The sequence below is a fragment of the Epinephelus moara genome, chromosome 5 (genome assembly GCF_006386435.1).
Source record: "Epinephelus moara isolate mb chromosome 5, YSFRI_EMoa_1.0, whole genome shotgun sequence".
NCBI lineage: Eukaryota > Metazoa > Chordata > Actinopteri > Perciformes > Serranidae > Epinephelus > Epinephelus moara.
The window spans coordinates 28,528,963-28,550,685 of record NC_065510.1 but is presented as its reverse complement, the minus strand read 5'-3'; the positions used below and the strand labels follow the sequence as shown (position 1 = coordinate 28,550,685).

Sequence of the window (21,723 nt, the reverse complement as noted above, 5' to 3'; positions counted from 1 at the left end):
GGCACACTTTATTAAGCATTTATAACTTGCAATAAATGGCTTTATTAATGGTTAATAAATCATTTATCTGTGCATAAGAGATCAGACATGATGGCTTTTTGGAAAGCGGCTGTGTCACTAATGAACAGTCACTGGTTTCTCTCTATATTACTACATAAAGTCTGTGGTTTTAAATGTTAATAAGCTGTCATTGGACAAGTTTGGCATTTTGGGGAAGTACACTTATTTGCAGAGAGTAAGATGAGAAGACTGATACCACTCAGAGGCCAGAGTGGTATCAGTCTTCTCATTTTACTCCCAGCAAGAAAGCAAATAAGTGCATTTCCAAAAATGTTGAAATCTATAGATAAAGAGATTCTAGTATAGATACTCCACATCAACTGGTGACTGGTGAATTACAAAGCCTCATAAAAAGACAAACAAGAAAAGAAAAGCACCTGCCAAAGGCATTTTGGAGTAGCAGATATTAGCTGCTCATTCTAAGGTAACAGAAACACAATGATTCTTATTTCTATTATACACCAATTAAAACATAGCTAAAGGCATATCATGCAAAATCAGTGGCTTACTGTTTGTAAACACAACATTCAAACTTGGCCCCTCCTCCTCGGCTTAACATGACAGAGAGCAGTGGCAGTCAAGCAAGCTAGAGAGTGAATGAGGGGAGGGAGCGGCATTAATGAGAACAATGCAGTGAATCTGAGAAATAAAACATTATTTTCTGACTGTTTCACAGTGGTTACGTTCTAAGGCACAAATAAATGCACCCTTACCTCCACACAACCCTGCAGTAAGGCGCCTCAATGCTGGATTTTGTGTGAATTCAGCTGAAACGCATGTTTCATCCTGTCTGCTTGGCTTCTCTGCTCTGTTTGTGCGTGGCTCAACCTCATCCTCGATCAAACAGACACACAGACCTGCAGCTCGCATCCACGGAACAGAGGAGACAGACGGAGACATCGGTGTAACCTGGTCACAATGTTTTTACAGAGTCCCAACTTCAGGCTGCTGTTGTCTGGGGGCCACACATGAAAAATTTTTCCATGATGAAAATGAGACGATGATGAGCTAAAAATACATCTTGAAAATAAAAACTAAGATGAAATTTAAGTTTCATTTTCATTGACAAGACGTGAAGAAAATGAAGTGGTGGACTATCTGACATTGAAAACAGAGGACGGCCGTGCTTGTAATTATCTTCAAATACCACATGAGCGACAGGCTGGTTAACGCCAGCAAATAGTCTGCACCAGGATGTTTTGCTAGCCAGCAAAAACACTTGCGCTGGAGAAGCATCAGCCTTTGGTATGTGTTGTGAGCTGTAATTCAACAGTAAATAATCAGCCATGTATGTTTGACTGTGGATGGTGGAGCTACTGAATGGATTTTAGGATTTTGTTAGTTACAGTGGCGTAGTTAGCGGCTGTTAGCAGCTCCGCCTGTTAGCCGTTGAATGGCAGCGGAGCAAGCAGCCACCGGCCACCGGACTTCACATGCCCACAAGACTGTGCCCAAATCTGGACTGTCTCGAGAAGGTTTATGGTTTGATGCTGTCTGACAGGCAGGTAGGAGACTCTGTTATCTGTGAGTGTAGCTGTGCTGTAAGTAAACAGTCTGAACTCAGATCAGTTTTCTCTGACAGAGATGAAAGTCTATATTTTTAATCACCAACTCTGTGAGACATGAGTTTAAACCTCCAACTAAAATGTTGCAAGTTATTTTTCTGCTTCTTAACATTGAGATTAATAAGTCAGAGTTTACAATGAACCTGGGTACAAATCCCAGTTGTCTCAGATTAGTTATTTGTGGTGTCAAAGTTGTTGAGAGCATAAATAGAGAGATGTTGATCTTTTCAAATGCTGATCAGTGAGTGTGTGTAAATCACCCCTTAAACTTGTCAAAAACTGCTGGAGAAATGACAGTTTGTAAGCGTTCAGATATGATTTGTATTTGTAGAAAAATCGACTAAAACTAGACTAAAATTATTAAGGATAAAAATGACTTAAATGTGACTTAAACTAATACGCATTTTCGTCTCAATACTAAGACTAAATCTAAAATAGCTGTAAAAATGAACACTGCCACACACCACTACCTAAGTGTTGACACCCAGAAACATCCTGCACAAACCAAAATATGGACAAGATAAAAAAAAATACAGGCAGAGGGCAGATTCTCTGAAGATAGAAATACCACCACACACTGCTAGTGGGTCATAAGTGATGACTGAGACGTGTTAGTCTATACATTGTTTTTTAAGGGAAAATCCTGCATAGTATACCTTTAAGAATATTGTATTCCATTATTGCCAATACATCGTCCTAAACCCTGCACACTGCAACTTTAGTGTCTTTTTACAGATCGGATTGATAAATTATTTGTTAACCATTAAAAATGCATTCCCTTCACCCTGACAAAATTCCTTTACAAAGCCTTGTTTTAAAGGGCACTATATATTTTTTAAACCCTGCAATATTGTCCATCCCATTGAAACAATGTCGTCCCACACCAGAGGCAGTGGCTCTTCAAGGATCAATGTTAATGTACACAATATTTCCATAGCCAAATAAATTCTGTACTGGGAGTGTAAACTGGTGTGCATTGACTTGTGTCAAATGCTTTTAATCAGCTCATTTTGTACATCTCCTTTGAGAACACCACATGCACAATGATTACTGTCTCTCTAAGGGCCATCCCATGATTTGTCTCGTGTTTAAACTTCTTCAAAAGCCATTTCCTTAAGACGACATGTTCAAACATGAATGACCTTCATGCCTTTAACAGCAGCGAGTGTGCTTTGCATTTTGATGGGCTGCCACGTGCACTGAGAGATGTTGTAAGTCCTAACTCAGACCCGATGCAGGGTTTCTCCATCAGTTGTTTCTGTGTTTCAGCAAATGAAAACGAAGTAAGAGATGACTCATGGGTATTAGGATGATAAACAAAAGAAAGCACTGAAAGGAGATGCGGCAAAATCCTAGATCTCAGGCTGCCTCCAATAAATATGTATAGAAAGAAAATCACTGCCATTGATTGATTAGTGCTGGATGGTAATCGGTCGAAAGCTGACTTGCAGCAGCAGAGAATACAACATCCCACCTTTATGTCTCATTAGGTGCGTGTGTCACAGGGAGGGTGCAGGGGAGTATGGACCCCACCCCCCTTGGAAACAGCCCCAACCCCCCCCTCCCAGCTGCCCTGTGCACGTCTGGATGTTTGAAGACTATATCCTACTGCGTGGAGCATGGGAGCTTTGTCAATAAGTGGGCCTCTGGAGGCAGGTAATCTTTATGCCTCCAGCCTGACAGCCCGCAGCCCTTTGTGTGGGGAAGGGAGTGTCCTCTGCATCCTTTTCCAGGTTTTACATCCTCTGCTGCACATTGTAGCTACCGAGGCTGTTTAATGCACGGTGTAAATCATACAGTAATCTCACTCTCAGTGTGAAACTGTGCGAGAGGACCACTTCAAAAGTGATATTGTTTGTAACGCAGAATGTATTCATGTCAGATAGTAAGGCAAAAATACCAGCTGATTGTTTTAGTGGAGATAAAATAATCACAGGAGCCTGAGAAGCAAATCTCATCACTCCAGCCAAGGCCGTGTTAAGTGCTTCATTTCTGCAGATAAGAAAATGTTATCCTATTGAAACCGACAATTCTGTGGGAAAATTGCAGTAATGGGCTCAATATTAACACACAACAAACACAGTATGATGAGGGTCTTTGCAAGGTTAGACACTAATCCTCTCAGAGATAACGATGAAATCAGCCCTGCAAATAAGCACTTTAGAGAAAGTAACAAAACAGGCTAAGGTGCAGCGCCTTAGCTGGAAACAACCAGAGGTTTTCTTTAAGCTACACCATTCAATGTGCTTATATTAATAAGGGCCAAATGATAATATATAATGTAAGAGGGGTCGTTTTTATGAACTCACAGAGAATTATCACATGGCTCTGCAATTTCCCTCAGCTCTACTGAGCATTTCAGCATCTTCCAGGGCATCATTTTGGTTTTATGTCTCACAACTTTATTGTTATAGTTCAGTCTCAGTGCCGTTATTGCCGTTCCATGGATAGTGGGTGACTGTTTTGTGGGAAATAGCCCTAAAACCTGTTGTACACCACCTGCCCAGCACAAAACAGCAGACACATTCAGTGACCAGCTGGTTAACATTGTGGAGCATTTTGTTGCTAAAGAGGTTGACGTTTTTCTCAGGAGTCTGTGGAGAAAACATCAGAGTTAAGAGGAAAGTGGAAGGATAAAAACCAAAAACACATCTCCAAACAGCGGTGGACCACGGAGTAGGGACGAAAAAAAATGTCAAGGGCACCAGCTGCATACGGCAGGGCACCAGCACACAGAGAGTTTTCTAGCTGTGTTATCTAGTTTTGCGTCTGCTGGATGTGTAGAGAGGCAACTGTTTGCTAACGCAGTTACAATATTTAAGTTGTTAGTGTGTCATTGTTTGGTTTACAGTTACAGTTTTGCCCAAAGCTGCTTGCTAGCTTAACTTAGCAGAAAGAAAGGAAAATAGTCCAGGCATGCCCCTGTAAAATTGCAAAGTGCTGTGTGGCTCAAACAAACAATATATGATGTATCAATCAGTGAGCTTTAGAGGTGCTGGTTGGCTAATTTTGTTACCTCTGGACTGAACCAGGTTAGCTATTTCCTCCTGTTTTCAGTCTTAATACTAAGGGCCTACTGACTGTAATGACTGACTTTTGCAAAACTACAAACACATTTTTTTTTCCCATATTTTTTTTGTTAAACGGCTCATATGCCAGTATCACTTCCAGATTCATCTATGGCTTCTATTACACTGCCTGCTCAAGGCGGGAATGTTGTGCCATTATTCCACTTCGCAGTTCTAAATAAAAGGTACGATGGGTAATGGGGAAACAGAGTTGTCTCGCCCTTAAGCTAGCAGCGGAGGTAGTGCCAAAGCAACATTTGCGTAAACAAGACAGCTAGCAGGGCGGGACCATGGATGGAATGGATGTGATGTTTTGATGATGATGTCATGGGAGATTTAAAAAAGCAGCTCCACGGAAGTCCGAGAGCTCCTTATCTGCCATGTAACAGGGACGGTAAATGAATGTTATTGCCATGTTGTTGGGTTTTTTTTTTTCAAGTAGCCAAAATGACCTGGCCCAGCATCGGCCCAAACTCGGCATGCCAGGTGAAATTAGCCAGGCCACATCCGGTTGCCGAGCTCAGCAGAGACTCAGTTTGAATGACGCCCCAGAATCGGGCCAAATCAGCTGGTGTGATTCCGCCTGCCACCACTGCCATCACTGGGCCGTTATCAGAAATGACCTGGCCCAGCATTGGCCCAAACTTGGCTTGCCGGATGAAATTAGCCAGGCCACATCCAGTTGCCAGACTCTGCTGAGACTCGGTATAGACGACGCCCCAGAATCCAACACATTCTCACTCCGAACTCGTCACATATTGACGGCTTGGTCAAGGACTTTCAACATCCACATACGACGAGGAAGGTACCCTGGGTGTGTTGGTTGTTGACATTCTGGGACCTGGTGTCAAGTTCTCCTCTTTCTAGATGCACTTTTCACAGGACATTTATTGTTTACATACAGTCTCTTTCAAAATAAACACACTATGTCGGTACAACACTGCAAATTGACTTTTTTCCCTTCAACAGCAAACGCACATGGTTGAGTTTAGGCAACAAAACAAAGTGGTTAGGTTTAGGAAAAAATAACATGGTATGGCTTAAGAATCTTAGGGGACACAAACACTGCTCTTGCGGGTGAAAGTCAGTGTTTGTTGTCCCACCGCGTTTCCCCCTGATGACGCCAGTTGCCATTAAACTATAACGGCAACCAGCCACGTATCAGGCCAACATTAAATGATGCCTTTTTTCATTGGTTTCTGACGCCACAAGTTACTGCCCAAGCGCTGGATTTCAATGACTCTGGAGTGAGACTAGGCTCCAGAACTGCCGACACATATGTTTTATGTCCCAATAAAGGCCAATGCTGTTGTGTTCAACTTCATGCCCATCACGCCATTTTTGCTTCAGAGATGCCGGCATTCTATCTAAAATCATACACTGATCTGACGATGCCACTGTTGTTTGGTTCTGTATAAACAAGCGAAGGTGGTGCAGTGTGTAAAAAGGGCTTACATCCCAAAAATGAACCATTATGACACCTCCAACTTCAGAGAGGTTCAATCAAGAAGCAAAAGATTTAAATTCTGAATCCTTTCACATTACAAGATAATGCCTGCCAACTGTCCAAGGTGACCTGTTGTGGTTGCGCAGACCAGTGAGGCTCTTTATAATCTTGAAAATCAGTCGTCATGGTAGAATGGGGTTTTGATTAGCCTCTACATTTTATAGTGTGTTCCTGGTTCATCTGCCCAGCACTTCTGCTTCAACACAAAGAAGGAGCAGGAGAATATTTCTTATGTAGTTTCTTTTTCAAAATGGCCTTAATACAATATCCTTAGTGTATTTATAAATGTCCATCACCTACATTTAGGTCCTAAGGGTCTGATGATTAATGACAGCAAAATTATTCTGTCTGACCTCTGACAGTTTCACACCTGCTCAGCAGCAGAGGATATTAATGGTCATGATGATGTGGCCTATGATCCTGAAAAAAGCTAATAATAAATTACTATATAGTGATAATCATAATCAATGGTTTACTTGATAACATCACTAGAAATAAGTAGATATTTTTATAACATGTTGTAGATACTGTTTCATGATAACATTACTGCAAACCGCTGCACTAACTCTCCAGCTCAGATGGCAGTGAAGTAATTTTAATATTTTACTACTCAGGAACAAGAACAAAGAAAGAAGAAGCCCTGAATAAAATCACGACAAAAAGCTTACCTTTCATTTTATCTTTCAAATGATCAAGCTACATCTGACATAAGAGCTCTAACATAAGTGAAAAGGGAATTCTTGAAGCTGATCGTTGAAACAGAATCATCTTTAACAGATCAGAGGAATCACTCTGTTTTAAAGCTTTGAGCCCCTGATGATTAATTATTCCATTTCATTTATTCACTACTCTTACTTTTCTTACAACTGCTCAACTTCTGGGTTTTAGTCCCTCGTGACACCTTGAAGAGCATTCGTTTCAACATCAGGTTGTGCTCAGCTTTGTTGCATTTTTATACTTTCAATTTCTCTTTGTTCTCTCTCTCAAAATGCTGTGTCATAGTCTGCAGGCTGGATGTTGAATAGAAAGTCCTGGATGGGCTCAGCTGCTCTATTATGGATTAGGCAGTGGCAGCACACACCTCTCTGCTCCCCCCAAAGAGCTGAAGGAACATTTTAGTACACAACGGTACATTGTGATCCTCTGCTACACCATTTGTCCAAACAAAAAAAAAGAAAGAAAAGAAAAGTCAGATTGTGCACTCACTTCTCTTATAAGGCTCTAAACCTGACAGTAAATGTAGGGATATAGATACAATGTGCTGTGTTTTTTCTTACTTCGAATCTGGATGCCAAAAAACAACCTTGAACTGACACTGCTAATATAAAATACATTTCTGAAATTGGCTGGAGTTTTATAACGGCATTTCCTTTCTTACACACTTATAAACCAGAATGTCATCGTCCAAATGGATTTCTTACTGTGAGTTTCTTCCCAAATTGCATCTGTTGATACTGCCAGCGGTTGCACACTGCAGCACAAGGTTTCTCTAAGGACACATCCCCGTAGGTTGAACTTGTTTTGCTGCACTCCTGCACCCTCCCTGGCCTCCTCCAAAATAATGAGTCCCATCTGAATAGGGACCAAGCAGCACTTCTTCAAGTCAGTGACTGTATCTCTGCAAAAGTTTGACTAAAAGTATACTGTCACAGGAAAGCAACATGGACTTATGTCGGAAAACTGTCTTGTAAGTGAAGGTCATCATATATTCGAGGAGAGAACGTATCAAGAATGCCTTGTTGCTAAGCAGTTATATAGAAGAAGTACACCTGTCTCAAAAAATACTGCAGACTTAATTCTGACAGACTGCCTCAAGCAGGATGTGAGCAGGTTTCTCCAAAATATTCTCAGGTGGTTCCAAATTTCTGAAAGGCATGTGCATTTTTTTACTTGGCTCATCTCCACAGTGACATTCTGTGCCTCCAGTGCAGCATCAACAGCCGTCTGCAGAGCTTCTGCTGCTTATCATGCACGTATCAGTTTCTCAATGTACCTACCGCCTTCTTCAGCTTTTGATGCAGCCAGCTGAAACCTAAAAATACCCACCTTTTAACATCTCATCAGATGTTTCCCTGTATAATAATGGGTTATCATTATACCTGTTTTATCACTGCAGAAAGTGATTAATCACACTTTTCTAAACCAGAGGAAAGAATGAGAGTTCACCCCAGATAGTCCTGGTGTAGTGCATTTTAAATGTAGTCTGCATGGCAGTTTGGGGAGGTTTGAACACTGCAAACTGCTATGACATATAAATAAAGTAAAAAATGTTTGTCTTTTTATTAACTTGACATTTATTGTATAATAGGACAGCTGTTTTGTGGAATAATTACTGCATAATATAGCCTAGAGTTGTACCTACATACACACAACATATAAGCAAACTGGAATATTTACGAATTTGCTCTCAAAATTTTAGAAATAACCGACAAAATATAAATGTGAAACTTAAAATTGAATGTTGATCAGGCATCAGAGTGGTTAAAGTGATTCTGCTGCTAAAGAACAAAGAACAAAGAAAAATATAAGTCACTTAACCTTTGCTCTACAAATCAAATCTTGACACCTAAATCAAATTTTCTACAGTACTGAAAACACATGAAGAACAGACGACATGCTTTCTCAATTTTCTGATTACTGAGATGCACTCTCCGGCTAATGTAATTGTATTTTTCAGGTTGAATACCCCCAATATTGCCCCATCCATCCTCACAGAAGCTTAAATGGAGGTCAAGAAAAAGGCTGAGACCTTCCCCTTTGTCCAGGGAGAGACATTTTCCTTCAGTCTGTCTGTCTGGGTGTCTGGTTCTGCAGGCTCTGTCTCTGCTATTATTAGCACCAGGGAAAAAAACACAGTGATGGCTTGGTTAACAGAGAGAACGCCACGTCACACACACACACAGGGCCTACCTCGAAATGACTCAGTACTTTCTGCCAGGCAAGGAAACACATTGAATAGGTAATGGTAAATACGTTCTTATTGTCATTTCCCAGATCAGAATAGTAAAATGCTTTTGACCAAATTATTTCTAGTAGTTGCTTCCACATGTTCTGTGCTCATCCAGTTTTTATTAACATCTGCCTCAGTGTGCCGTTATCTTACATGTGACGAATCTGCTCTTCTTAATGTTTGCTATTCTGCTTATATGCCTCTCCTCAGACCTCTTTGTCTGGACGAGAGCGAACTGTGTCTCTCTGAGAGCTGTAATTCCCCAAAGGTTGCTGAAGCACAGCAGGATGCTAGCAACAAGTTCCAAGGCAACGGCAGCAGCAGTGCACAAATTAACACTTCGTTTGCAGGTACAAAGAGAAGGTAAAACATGCAGAACCATCTGTTGCTGAGTCAAATGGTAGGACGATTCATGCACTGAAAATGTATTTGCCTGTCTGCGTGTATTTAAAGGAAGAGTAATATTTTTTTAAAATATGGGCTTGTTCAATAGCAGTTTCATCTCTGTGAAAGCTCAGTTATGTGTTTAGCCTAGGTTAGCATAGCACAAAGTAGTGAAAGCAGGGAGACACAGCTACCTTGTCACATTTACACCCTGTATCTTTGCTGGCTTCGAGCACTTTCCCAAAACCCAGTTGACTGTTCAATGTGGTGCCATTGCTCCGACAGCCCTAAGTTCTGAACCCAAATTGCCCTTTCGCTAAGCCCCGCCCTTTTGTGATAGTTCGTCAAGCTGTTGGAGTAAGTTTGGAGCCCACACTGTAACTAACTGCACTCCTGAAGAAATACTAATCATATTTTTGTAAAACTGAAACAGTGATTCCAGAGAGAAGCAGACAGAGGGGTCTACAGTCTGTATTTGAAGGATATACTGTATCCAGGATGTCAAACTGACTCAGCAGCAACAACAGGTTAAAAAGACAAAGATAGTTAGAAGCTAAAGCCGAACTATAGGCTAAAGATCACAGTGTAAAAGTGAACCACCACATCACTGCTGATCGTTATAGAAGACAATGAATATAAAGGGAAACTTTGCTGATATTGAACCAGCTGTGTGGCATCACAGTGTGTGCAGATGAACCGTGTTTGGCTTCGCCCCACTACCGCTACCAGCACCTGGACCTGCACCGCTGGATGGGCAGGAATCTCTGAGTGAAGTCAAGCAACGTTCATCTGCGCACACTGCAATGACACACAGCTGGTTGAATATCAGCAAAGTTTCCCTGCTTCCCTTCACTGGTTCCTGTACAGCAGGGTCGGTCTTTTTTTCACTGTTATAATCATTAAAAAGCAAAAGCAGCATGTGTATACATTCAGTAGGCTATATCTTCAGTAGCTAGCTAGCTAACCCTACACTTTCCAGGGACTAATTTTGGTTTTGGAACAGGAACGTATATCATTTTCCAACCTCTCCAGGTAACGAGTATCATTAATACACGACGTGTCCCAGGCACAACATTTAGCTCCAAATCCACAAAACCAGCCTGAAAATGAAGGAAATCTGAGACGATTGTATAAGAGCCAATGGAGCACAGCTGTGTTGTTGTTGGACCCTGGTCTGAGCTGGCCTGATGCTACTATGATTGGCCAGTCTGCGTATGGGGGCGGGACTTAGGGAAAGTTTCAATTAATCTGAAAAATGGCCCGTTGGACCAAGAGTCCATTTCTCCAACAGCCTGGTATCCCAAAAACCAAACGCATTGCACCAAAGTCGCTTTTCTCTGCAGTTTCCCAGTGGTGTTTGTGCCACAGCTTTTGTGCCACCAAACGTCTGTGTTTTAAGCCAAATCATAATCTTTCCTATCCATTACTGAGCGGTTTAAACCTAACCAGACATTTACCACAACATGACAAATCCCTGGTTTACGAAAACCTACAATGTATAGATTTTTCCTGTGATTTGTTTGTCCAACTGCAGGGTGTGTGTATTTTCGGAAAAAACAAGACTTTGGAGCAAAATGCATTTGTTTTTGGGATAATGAGCTGTCAGAGAAATTGGGCTTTTGGTCTAATGAGACATTTTGCAGACGAATGGGGCTTCAGAATTTAGGGCAGTGAAAACAATGGGTGGTCCCTGTTGGATGGATTAGTGACAACTTAGCTAGCTAGTAACATACAACATGTAAACAGACTGTGGTTGTTTGAAGGGATTTTTGTTCTTGGTTTTGGCAGAGATTAACTGTTTTCTCTTGATATCAATGTTTGTGCTAAGCTAAGAGGATCTTCTTATGTAGGCTACACAACCAAACGCACCTCCCAAACTGATTGTGTGTTCCTTTAACGTGTGTCTGACAGAAATCAAAGCTAATATTTGTTCATATGAGTTATTTGCACGCAGTCTGTTTATTCATCCCAAAAGGACAGTGTGCCAGCTGTACAGGAGTTTGCTGTAAGTGAGCTAGGGACAAAAAAATATCCAGAAACTGGTTCTCTCTGTAATTGTAAATCACTCTCAACTGACTTTAAATGTATCCGAATGCTAAAATTGACTTTCCTGTAACAAAATTATGGTCAACAATCTACAGTCAGAAAAACTGTTCACATCCTGCTCCAGTTAAGCTCAACTTGCACTACCTGCACTTAAAGAAACCAACTCAAATCTTCCAATAGCAGGAGAGACTAGCAGAGCACAAGTCTTAACAGGGCGAAACACACATACATCAAAAGTATTATCCAATAAAACACACTCCAAAGCACATTCATGGCTCTTACAATAAAGATTAAAAAGGAATGTGACCATCTCTGCTATTCAGGGAATTCAGTCTTTCTGACCTTTTTGGTTTTGTGTGATACAGCTCTTTATGTGTGTGTAAGGTCACACACACATTCACATTTTAATATGTCTGCAGAGCCGACACCTCAGTCCAGCGAAGAAGGATGGCTTTGATCCGGAGATGCTGACAAACAGGCGAAATTTACGGCTGTGGCCTCCTCGCTCTGCATCCTGATTCTCATTTCCACCACCATTACAGCCCCACACCGACACTTATTACCAGACAGAACATAAAACATGCTTCTCCCTCAGCCGTCTCCTTTCTTCCCTCAAGATAGCAAAGGGGTAGACATGAAAAGAAATGGCTGCTATGGTCGGTGAGGAGTGTGCACGTACAGATAATAAAAAACTCTACTGACCATAAAGTCATTACAAACTCGTGGTGTGCATGCAAACATTATTGAAACATACAGAACTTTAATTAATGTTGAATTTTAGGGGAGATCCCAAAATTTCAGAATAGGTATCCAGATGTGCTCAGCTTGAGAGTATGTCAAGATGACCTTTATAAAGGGAAGTCTTGGGTCTGGATATTTCACTCAGAGTAATCATACTGAAGCTTCAAAGAAGAGTTGATAAAAGTCAGAACATAATATAAATGTGATACTGTCAGACAGTGCAGATTTAGATGGGGGCTTTTTTACCCTTAAATCAACTTAAGTGGAAATAAAATGGGGGGAAATGGATGATAATGAAATTGAGATGTGATAAATTGTGTTTGTCTGTGGGCTGGTAGCCTCAGTTTGTCCTTAGCTCTTTCAGTGACTGCATAAAAACATTTTTATACAACACTGCAAGTATTTTAGGATAAGCATGTGTGCAATAATTATAGAGTGACACACTTGAGAAATCAGCCAACTGTATGCTGATTGCATTGGGACTCAAGGACTAAACACCCTGTGGTCGCTTTCAGCAGCTATAAATTTCAAAATTAATCCCAGAGTTTCCCGTAGAAGACGATATTTTCTATGTGGTATTCATATGTTTTTATAGCCTCGTAATACTCTCGCGTGGTTTCTGTGGTTATGAGGAAGGGCCAGAGGGGACTAAGGTGAGCCCTAAAATAGAAAGTTGAAGCACTCTTCAAGTTTGAAGCCTGAGGAGGGAGGGCTGTTTCATAACAGGGCTTTTACAGTGGCATCTCCCTGGATGGCTCCCACCACACCTTCTACTCAGCAGCATTGCAGGGGTATAAATCTTTGAAGAACTGCAACCTGCGTCACACATGCACGCCCAGTGCCGAAGTTGTCCCACCCAGTCGGTGGGTGAGGAGAGACGGGCTACACAGAGACAATTCACGAGGCCTAAGGTCTTAAGGTCTAGGACAGTGTGTGTGTGTGTGTGTGTGTGTAAGTGTGTGAAGCGGCAGCCGGGGGGCAAAGATCATTGTACAGTACAGCAGCAGGTAATCCATCATTTTTCTTTAACGCACATCTGCACTGTGGCCCTGAGAAGCAAAAGAAAATAAATATATCTCCAGGAAAGAGATCAAGGTGACATTACTTTCTGGCCTGTAAAATCAATATTTACTTTTACAAATAAATCAAAGTGGCAAAGTTATTTTCCTCAGGCCTGAAGGCATATCAGAAGAACATTTACATTACAATACTGGTACACAGCATGAAAGCTTACAGGTTCATAGATAAAATGGCTTTTGTGCATTTGCTGCATCATTAGTGTGCAGCAGAAAGAAATCTCCCCACGCAGCCTGTGTTGATCTGTTGATCATTCATGAAAATATTAGCATTTTAGAATCATGGGCTCATATACTATCACAGACATCTGTGAATATTCTCTCCATCCTATTGCTATTACCATTAAATCACAAACATATCATCATCAATCAGTAGTGGAGGAAGTACTCAGATCTTTTACTTAAAGGTCCAGTGTGATTTAGGGGCATCTGTTGGTAGAAATGGAATATTGAATTCATAACTATGTTTTGTTTTGATCACCTGGATAAATAAGAATATTTTGTTGTTGTTACCTTGGAATGAGCCGTTTATATCTGCATACAGAGCGGGTCCTCTTCCATGGAGTCTGCCATGTTGTTCTACAGTAGCCCAGAATGGACAAACCAAACACTAGCTCTAGATAGGGCAACATTATTGCATCATCCGAAATTCTCCCACACGCTTGGCACAGGGGAGAAGTTTCAGTTCTGCAACATCACTGCTTGATGCCAATTATATCCTACACATTAAGTAAAAATAAAGAACAAGTACCAACACTTAAAGGCTCTCTAAGTCTTCCTGAGCTTGAAAAGTTTTTGTCACATACAGGAAATATCTCCTCACGATTCGCTAGCTACATGTCCTCTGAATATGCTGTGAAAAAGTCTGGTCTCTGTAGGCAGCCCAGGCTCCGCAAATGGCAACAAAAACATTGTGGTCCAGGCTGCACCAACCAGCCAGCGCGAGACCAGCGAAAGCAAGCACACACACATGAACACGGTGCCCATGTCTCACAGTCTCGCGCAAGTGCACACACGTGTACACAGTGCCCAGAGAGGCAGTTAGAGCTACAGGCTACAATGAGGCTAAAAGGCGAGCTAGCTCCGTTGTGTTTGATAACATTGTTGAACGTAAACAGAAGTGAAGTGTTTTTGTTGCCATTTGCGGAGCCTGGGCTGCCTACAGAGACCGGACTTTTTCACAGCATATTCAGAGGTCATGTAGCTAGCGGATCGTGAGGAGATGTTTGCTGTATGTGACAAAAACTTTTCAAGCTTAGGAAGACTTAGAGAGCCTTTAAAGAACTCATTATGAAGAATGGCCCCTTTCAGAATACTGTATTTAAAAAAAAAAAAAAAAAAAAGTATATTATTGGAGTATTATTACTGATGCATTAATTTGTTCATCACTTCTTCACTGTGAATTACTTTATATACTGCTGGGGAACCCCTTTTTTAGATTAATTTTTGGGCTTGTTTGCCTTTACTGGAAGAACAGTTGAAGATAGACAGCCGAGGGCCGCAGGTCAGAATCGAATAAAATCTTTGTCTCTAATAATACACCATAGTTCATTTGTTGATTAGATTTTGTATTATCAATCAGAATCCTCTAAGTGACTATAGAGGATTAAAAGCTACAAAATAACTTTAAGTTACAGACTGCACCTTTAAGTAAATGCACTCAGTTAATTCCCACCACCATTATTAATCCTAGATCATAGAGTCTATGTACGAGTACAAAATATGATCTTGTGTGCACTAAAAAGTGGGTGTTGTGTACAAATAAACACATTGAAATCATGTGCAGCCTCATTAATGTCAAGTCTTTATTGATGTGGTGTCATACAGCAATACATAAGTAATAACAGTAAAGAGAATAGCATGTCAACTACATTCAATCCCTATGCTTTTGTAGTCATTGTAGCTCTAATAAACACTAATAAAGAGATAATAATGATTAAACACCCCACTGGACAGAATCATACACATCACACACATGGCCAGAAAAAAAGCTGCTGGTGTTTTAAGGCATTTCACATCCTACAGTTATTTGTCCTATGGCTAAATCTTGATTGTTGGTTTTGAATTGGTGACGTACTGTATTTTCAGAAAATGCTTAATGGGGTCATCTCCCATGAAGTGGTGTTGCATGTGCACTTAGAAAAGTTTGGCAGTGCAGTAGTAGTAGTAGTGACATATTTGTATTCAGACATCAATGAAAACTCTTTTGGTTTTACAGTGTAAAGATAAAGGCTTGACATTGGCAACCGTAATCATTCATCCATTGTTATAGCTGTATACTATAAAATTCTGCTTATATTTTTAAGTTCTTGTACATCAGAGGTTTTTCTTCTGCTTTACACTTGAAATCAGTAATCCCTAAAACTGTCAGATTGGCTGCCCCCTAAATAATTCCAGTCATGATAGGCCACTGTGTAGAGATACATACACACTCACTACAGTACTAAGATACTTATCACAAGCCTCAAGTAAAACACCGGAAACCCAATCCAGAACAGTCCGCCATACAATCAGTAGTTTTTTTGTTTTCAGTGTGAGTGCAGTTTGTCAGGGCGTGAGACGCCGCGACCAGCAGCAGGAGAATAAGATAGCTGTGCTAACATTGGCAGTGCACAAAGCAGAAAAAACAAGCTACAAGTCTCTCGTACTGAGGGATTTCTAGTGGTGAGGTCGTACTACAACAGACATTTTATCCAGTCATGGCCACAGTTATACAGAGAGAGAGGTCAAGTTTTTTCAAACACATCTGGCGGCTTCTGGCTGAATTTTGTGACATATTGTGAACGTTGACGGCATGGTTTTCTTTCTGGCTGAGTGATACGGTATGGATTCTGGGGCTTGAATGTGCTTCAAGCGTCAGCGATGGCACATGGGAAATGGTGTTGAATATGCAAACAACTCATCACACCCAGATGGATCATGGAGAAATTGTGCTAAGCATAATTTACAATTCAGACTGTTTCAGGAGGAAAAATCACTTCCTCTTTCTTATCATATTATCTGTATTTCTCCTCCTTTACAGCATTTTTGCTTTATTGTACTTTTCCCTGTATCCTTCATAGCACATTGTGCAAACTGTTTACCACGTTTGGTAGTTTTGACATTCCTATATAAGTGCCTTAAAGAGGTTTTTGTACTTCTTATCTTCAGAGCGTCAACATCTACCTAAGTCACATCCTACAGTAATAGTCTCAAATCTAGCCTACAGGCTAACAAGCACTTGTCTATTACAGTTATGAGTGTTGTGCACGATGATGCTCGGCATGGTAGATGGAGGGCATGAGCAGGCCTTTTGACTCTGAACAATGGATGAGCAACAGGCCGATGGATTCCATGCAAGCATGACATCTACATACACCATGCAAATTTTGCTTCCATAATACGTTTGTTTTCTTGTTTGCTTCGAATCTCATTTAAAAAGCAACGGGAATCCACTTTTGAGAGCGGAACTTCAGCGGGAAAGTTTAAAAGGGAGCTGAAAGAGAATGACTCTTTCATACTGTTGTCATGCAGAGCTGACTGCACAGTCAAACCACTGAGGCATTGTGCAGGGAGACATTTTGCTCATGGACTCCATTTTTAGGAACTCGAACTAATGGCTCAGCAAGACACTATCATTTATTATGGTCAATTTTGGCTGGTTTCCTTTGACTGTAGACTGTGTGCTTCCTCACTAAACTGCCATAGTAATATATTTATGTATTGAATAAGTGGACGCACACACACATGCTTCCATTGGAATGTGTTGAGAGTATCTCCCAGCTTGTGGTAGTAGTGAATGACCGGAGATATTATCTACCGTGTTTCAGTATCACATATCGATGTAACATCAGACCAAAGTGTTTAAGACCGGTTGAGTATTTTATCTCGAAAGACCATAGTTCTGTAAGAGATGCTACCTAAGTGCTTGTTATCGTTTGATGTTGAGTGTGTGAGGGAGACAGAGAGAGCACAGATGCAGAGTGGTTTGTAAAGAGTGATGGTTACAGTAGAGTTATAATGGATTTCCTTTGGGGAACACGTGTGGGGGGAGAAATGGGAAAGGGAAGGATAAACCCAGGTAAAACAAACACCTGCACTCTACGCACTTGTGGACATCCAATGCACAACAGTGCAGACAGAGACCATGATCTTACTGTGCTTATAGTGAAGAGGCAAACTATCATCTTAGATCCCCACAAGTGCTTAAGCGCAAAGGCTCAGGGTTTGTTTTAGCATGGGAAATGAGGAGAGGTATAGGTTTGCAAAGGTAGAGGGAAGCTTCAGGGGTCAAAAACAAGCTTACAGCAGACTCTTAGTTTTTCTGATTGGTGGGAATGTCGCTGGGGTCTTGCGGCTTCTCCATCTTCTTGGTGGTGATCACTGTCTCCTCATAAACCTCACGCTGGGACACCTTGCCTCCAGACTTGCCCTGCTGCTGCTGCTCCTCGTCCTTGCTCTTGGAGCCCTTGCCAGAGCTGGTGTAAATACGGGCCTGGTAGTTGTAGCCTTGCCCGACACTTGCGCTCACGGAGCCAGGGTAGGTGATCCCTGTCCCGATGCGGGTTTCCTCTCCCTCAAGTAGTTTCCTGCATAACGGAGGATGGAAGGCAGGGTTAGAAAGGATAGATAAGCACTTAATGTCTCAATCTTTGTGGTTTTAAATCCCATTTTATAGATCTTATCATAACTCATGATGTGTGAGCTGTGTTTCAGCCTACCTGTAGGCTGCAATTTCAATATCCAGTGCCATCTTGACATTCAGCAGATCCTGGTACTCCCTCAGGTGACGAGCCATCTCGCTCTTAGTGGCCCTTAGGTCATTCTCCAGCTCTACCATGTTGTCCTACAAAAGGACAGTCAAACAATGCAGGAGAATTAGGCCATGACTCAAGATTAAAAAAAAAAGTTACTCAGACATCATAATCTCTGACCTTATTTTTCCTGGAGGATTATTCTCAGTGCCCAGACAAAGACCTCTGTCAGTCCTATTGTTACCCTACAGTGTGTAGCTGGGGATTCCTGTCGTTTATGAGCAATATGGGTTGAAATGTTTGTCCTAAAAAACACACTCTCAGCTGGGAGTGATGAATCCATTTAGAGCATATACCCAGTCAGTGGGCGTTGTCAGATGCAGTTGCTGAGCGCGCTGTCCCAGGGGAATGAGTTTCAGCACCACGGACAGAGCTCAGCTGCTCCTCATACTCATATTGCTCAATAAAAAAAAACACTAAACAGCATTCATGTCGATGTAAACAAACTTTTACAAGGCTAAAAATAAATGGCTGGCTTCCTATTCGGCTATCACACCTTAGATAGACGGTTAACAAGTCATTAAAAAGGTGATTACCTGGTAGTTTCCGATCTCCACACTGTGCCTCTCCTCCATCTCCCGGAGCTGCTTTTCCAGAGACTCGTTGGTTCCCCTCAGACTCTCTATCTCGATGGTCTTGGACTGCAGCTGCCTCCTGAACTCGTTGGCTTCCTCCCTGCTGGCGCGGATGGCGTCGTTACTCCGGGTGGCCTGCTCGGACAGGTCGGCGAACTTGGTCTTGTACCACTCCTCGGCGGACTGCAGGTTCTTGGACGCCATGGACTCGTACTGGCCTCGGATCTCTTTGAGGGCGGAGGTGAGGTCCGGCTTGGACACCTCCATCTCCACGGACACCTGGGCAGCTTGGATCATGTCCGTCAGCTCGGCCACCTCCTCTTCGTGCACCTTCCTGAGGAAGTTGATCTCATCCAGCAGAGATTCCACCTTCTTCTCCAGGTCCAGGCGCACCATGGTGGCATCATCCACATCTTTCTTAAAAGCCTTGAGGGTGGCCTCCGCGTCCTCCCGGGCACGGTACTCCTCTTCGTATTTCCCCCTGAGCTTCTGCAGGTCATCGTCGATACAATCCCTCTCGATGATGAGCTGGGACTTCTCCCCGTTCAGCTCCTCCAGCTGGGAGCGCAGCTCACGGATCTCTTGTTGGTAAAGATCGGCCAGGCGGGACGGTTCGGTCTGCCGCTGGCGCAGGGCAGTCAACTCCGTTTCCAGCACTTTGTTATGCTGCTCCAAGTTGCGCACTTTATCGATGAACATTGCAAAGCGGTCATTAAGACCCTGCATTTGCTCCTTCTCATTGGTGCGGATGATTTTGAACTCATTGTTGAGGACACTGCTCTGTGTCAGGTCGAAGGTTTCCAGTGGCATGGACGAATAGGAGCGGCCGGACTTTCTGTTGTACGCGCCCAGGGATGAGACGTTGCTCCGGGATACAGAGGAGGACCGGTACCCTGCCCGTGAGGAGGATACGTTTATCCCTGACCGGGATGGAGAGGACGAATAACGGGGAGAATCCCCGAAAATCTTCCGGTAGGAGGAGGAGGAAAAGACTTCAGATCCGTAGCTCATCGTGGCGTGTATGGAGACAGAGCAGTGCAGTGGGCGCGCCTCCTTTATATAGGGGGACCAGCCCAATCACTCATTAATGCCCGAGGGTAACATCCGGACTCAGTTCTTTCACATGCGTCAGGTTGTAGTAAATATACGAATCATTGCTGATTATTGTGCTAAAGGTGAATTTTACTTATTGGTGTAACTATAATTAGTCTGCAATAATCCTGACATTGGTCCAGATGTGCGCATGTTGGCACTGCTCTTTGTGTGGAGCAGATGGAACTGTCCTTTTTGGCGCAGTGGTGCGTCAGTGTTTGATCGCTTGTTGCACATTTATACTTGGAATACAGAATAAAATTAAAATGTTATCTGTTATTAATAAGGCAATCTCGAGCCTACTTTTAGTGTTTCCGTAGCTGTGGTTTTTTTTAATACCTCTAAGATTTCTCAGAGATTTCCACACTAAATCCAAATGCACACCACGACTACCAGTGCACAGCGGTAATTCAATGCATAATGATGACGGTGCACTTTACTTCAAACTTTCTTGTCCACAAAATCTCCTCTACATCTACAGTTTCTTTTGATGAAATATAAACATTTAACTTATGTTTCTATTTAAAAACTAGTCTATAATTAATAATATTCTATAATAATATATAACAATGCACTCCAATTCTGTTGCACAGGTCACTAGATTTTACAGGTTTGAGACAATGTGATCATGCAGGAATATCTTTTTACCTCTTCATGTCAAACATCTAATGTTAGAATGAGGATACATGAATGAGGAGAGGCTTAAAATGGCATGGGTTTCACTTGAAACTTTCAGATTTGTGCACCTGCTGACCGGCATCAACAGAGTAAATGAGGATTCTTACAATAAGTCCTAGTGTTGGCCTTAAAGTGACTCTTTCAACAAGAAGAAGTTTAAGATCTTAATCTGTATTTAAAGTTACACTTCATAAGTAAATAAAAGTGGTTTGATTTTGTGTTTTGTTTGGTGCACATTCAGTGTTGCTCAGCATCCCTTAAAAACAGCATCCCACTGACAGGCCTTTGCTGCCCTCTGTTGTCAAATTGCAGTTCACTGCAGGCAAACATGAAGATTTAAATGGTCATAGATGATGATGTTTATCTGAAAGGATGATGGATCAACTGACAGACTGATGGGCTACAGCAATATTCAAACGTTCAAATATGTCAAACAGTAAAATGTTACCCTGCAAGCCAAATTCTTGTGACAGGGGAGGCACGTAGTTAAAATGACAATGTCAACATAACGCCATTTATTCCCCAAATTATCTGGAGAAATGCATCTTTGACTTTGTGCTGGTTAGTGCACTGGCTTTTAGCTTTAGGGGTGTTTGAGGTTTGAGGATCCATACAGACTCACAGCCCCTTTCATAGTTCCCTTTATTTTAGTACAATGTGGCCTGTCAATGGCAATAAACTGTTGGCTAAATTTAGATGTGAACGGAAACTGTTAAACTGAAACCTGTAAATGAAAACTGAAAGCCACAACTGTAACCTCAAAGTCATTGTTTCATTGCAGACCCACACACAAGAGAGATGGTTTCATTTATTTATTTGAGGCCCAGTGAGGTAAACTCTACAGTATTTCACTAAAAAGCAAAGAATTCAGAAATGAATACAAACTTGTGCATCAGAACTTTCTAATCACTAATCACCTCACGACCCTTCAGATATTTCTGGTGACCCTTTGGAAGCGGCCTGACCCCTCGGTTGGTCTCTGTCTCTCTGTCTTTCAACCCAACCAGTAGAGGCAGATGGCCGTGCACTCAGAGCCTGGTTTCTTTCAATTAAAGGGGGGTTGTGTTCCTTGCCTTGCTTGCTCATGGGTGATGTTGGATCTTTGTACATTAAAGAGCATAGTTTTGACCTGCTCAACATGAAAGTGTCATGAGAGGCCTTGATGAACTATCTCTACCTCGACCAGTT

At 41.9% G+C, this 21,723-nt stretch overlaps 1 protein-coding gene across 1 annotated transcript; it reads right to left on the bottom strand.

Annotated features, from left to right (window-relative positions):
- Nucleotides 1-15,178: 15,178 nt before the first annotated feature.
- Nucleotides 15,179-19,816, bottom strand: inab (internexin neuronal intermediate filament protein, alpha b). The gene is made up of 3 exons (XM_050044364.1): nt 18,727-19,816; nt 18,098-18,222; nt 15,179-17,965 (listed from the first exon to the last, which is right to left on the bottom strand). The coding sequence occupies exons 1-3, from the start codon at nt 19,774-19,776 to the stop codon at nt 17,692-17,694; spliced, it is 1,449 nt and encodes a 482-aa protein (XP_049900321.1). The 5' UTR covers nt 19,777-19,816; the 3' UTR covers nt 15,179-17,691.
- Nucleotides 19,817-21,723: the final 1,907 nt, after the last annotated feature.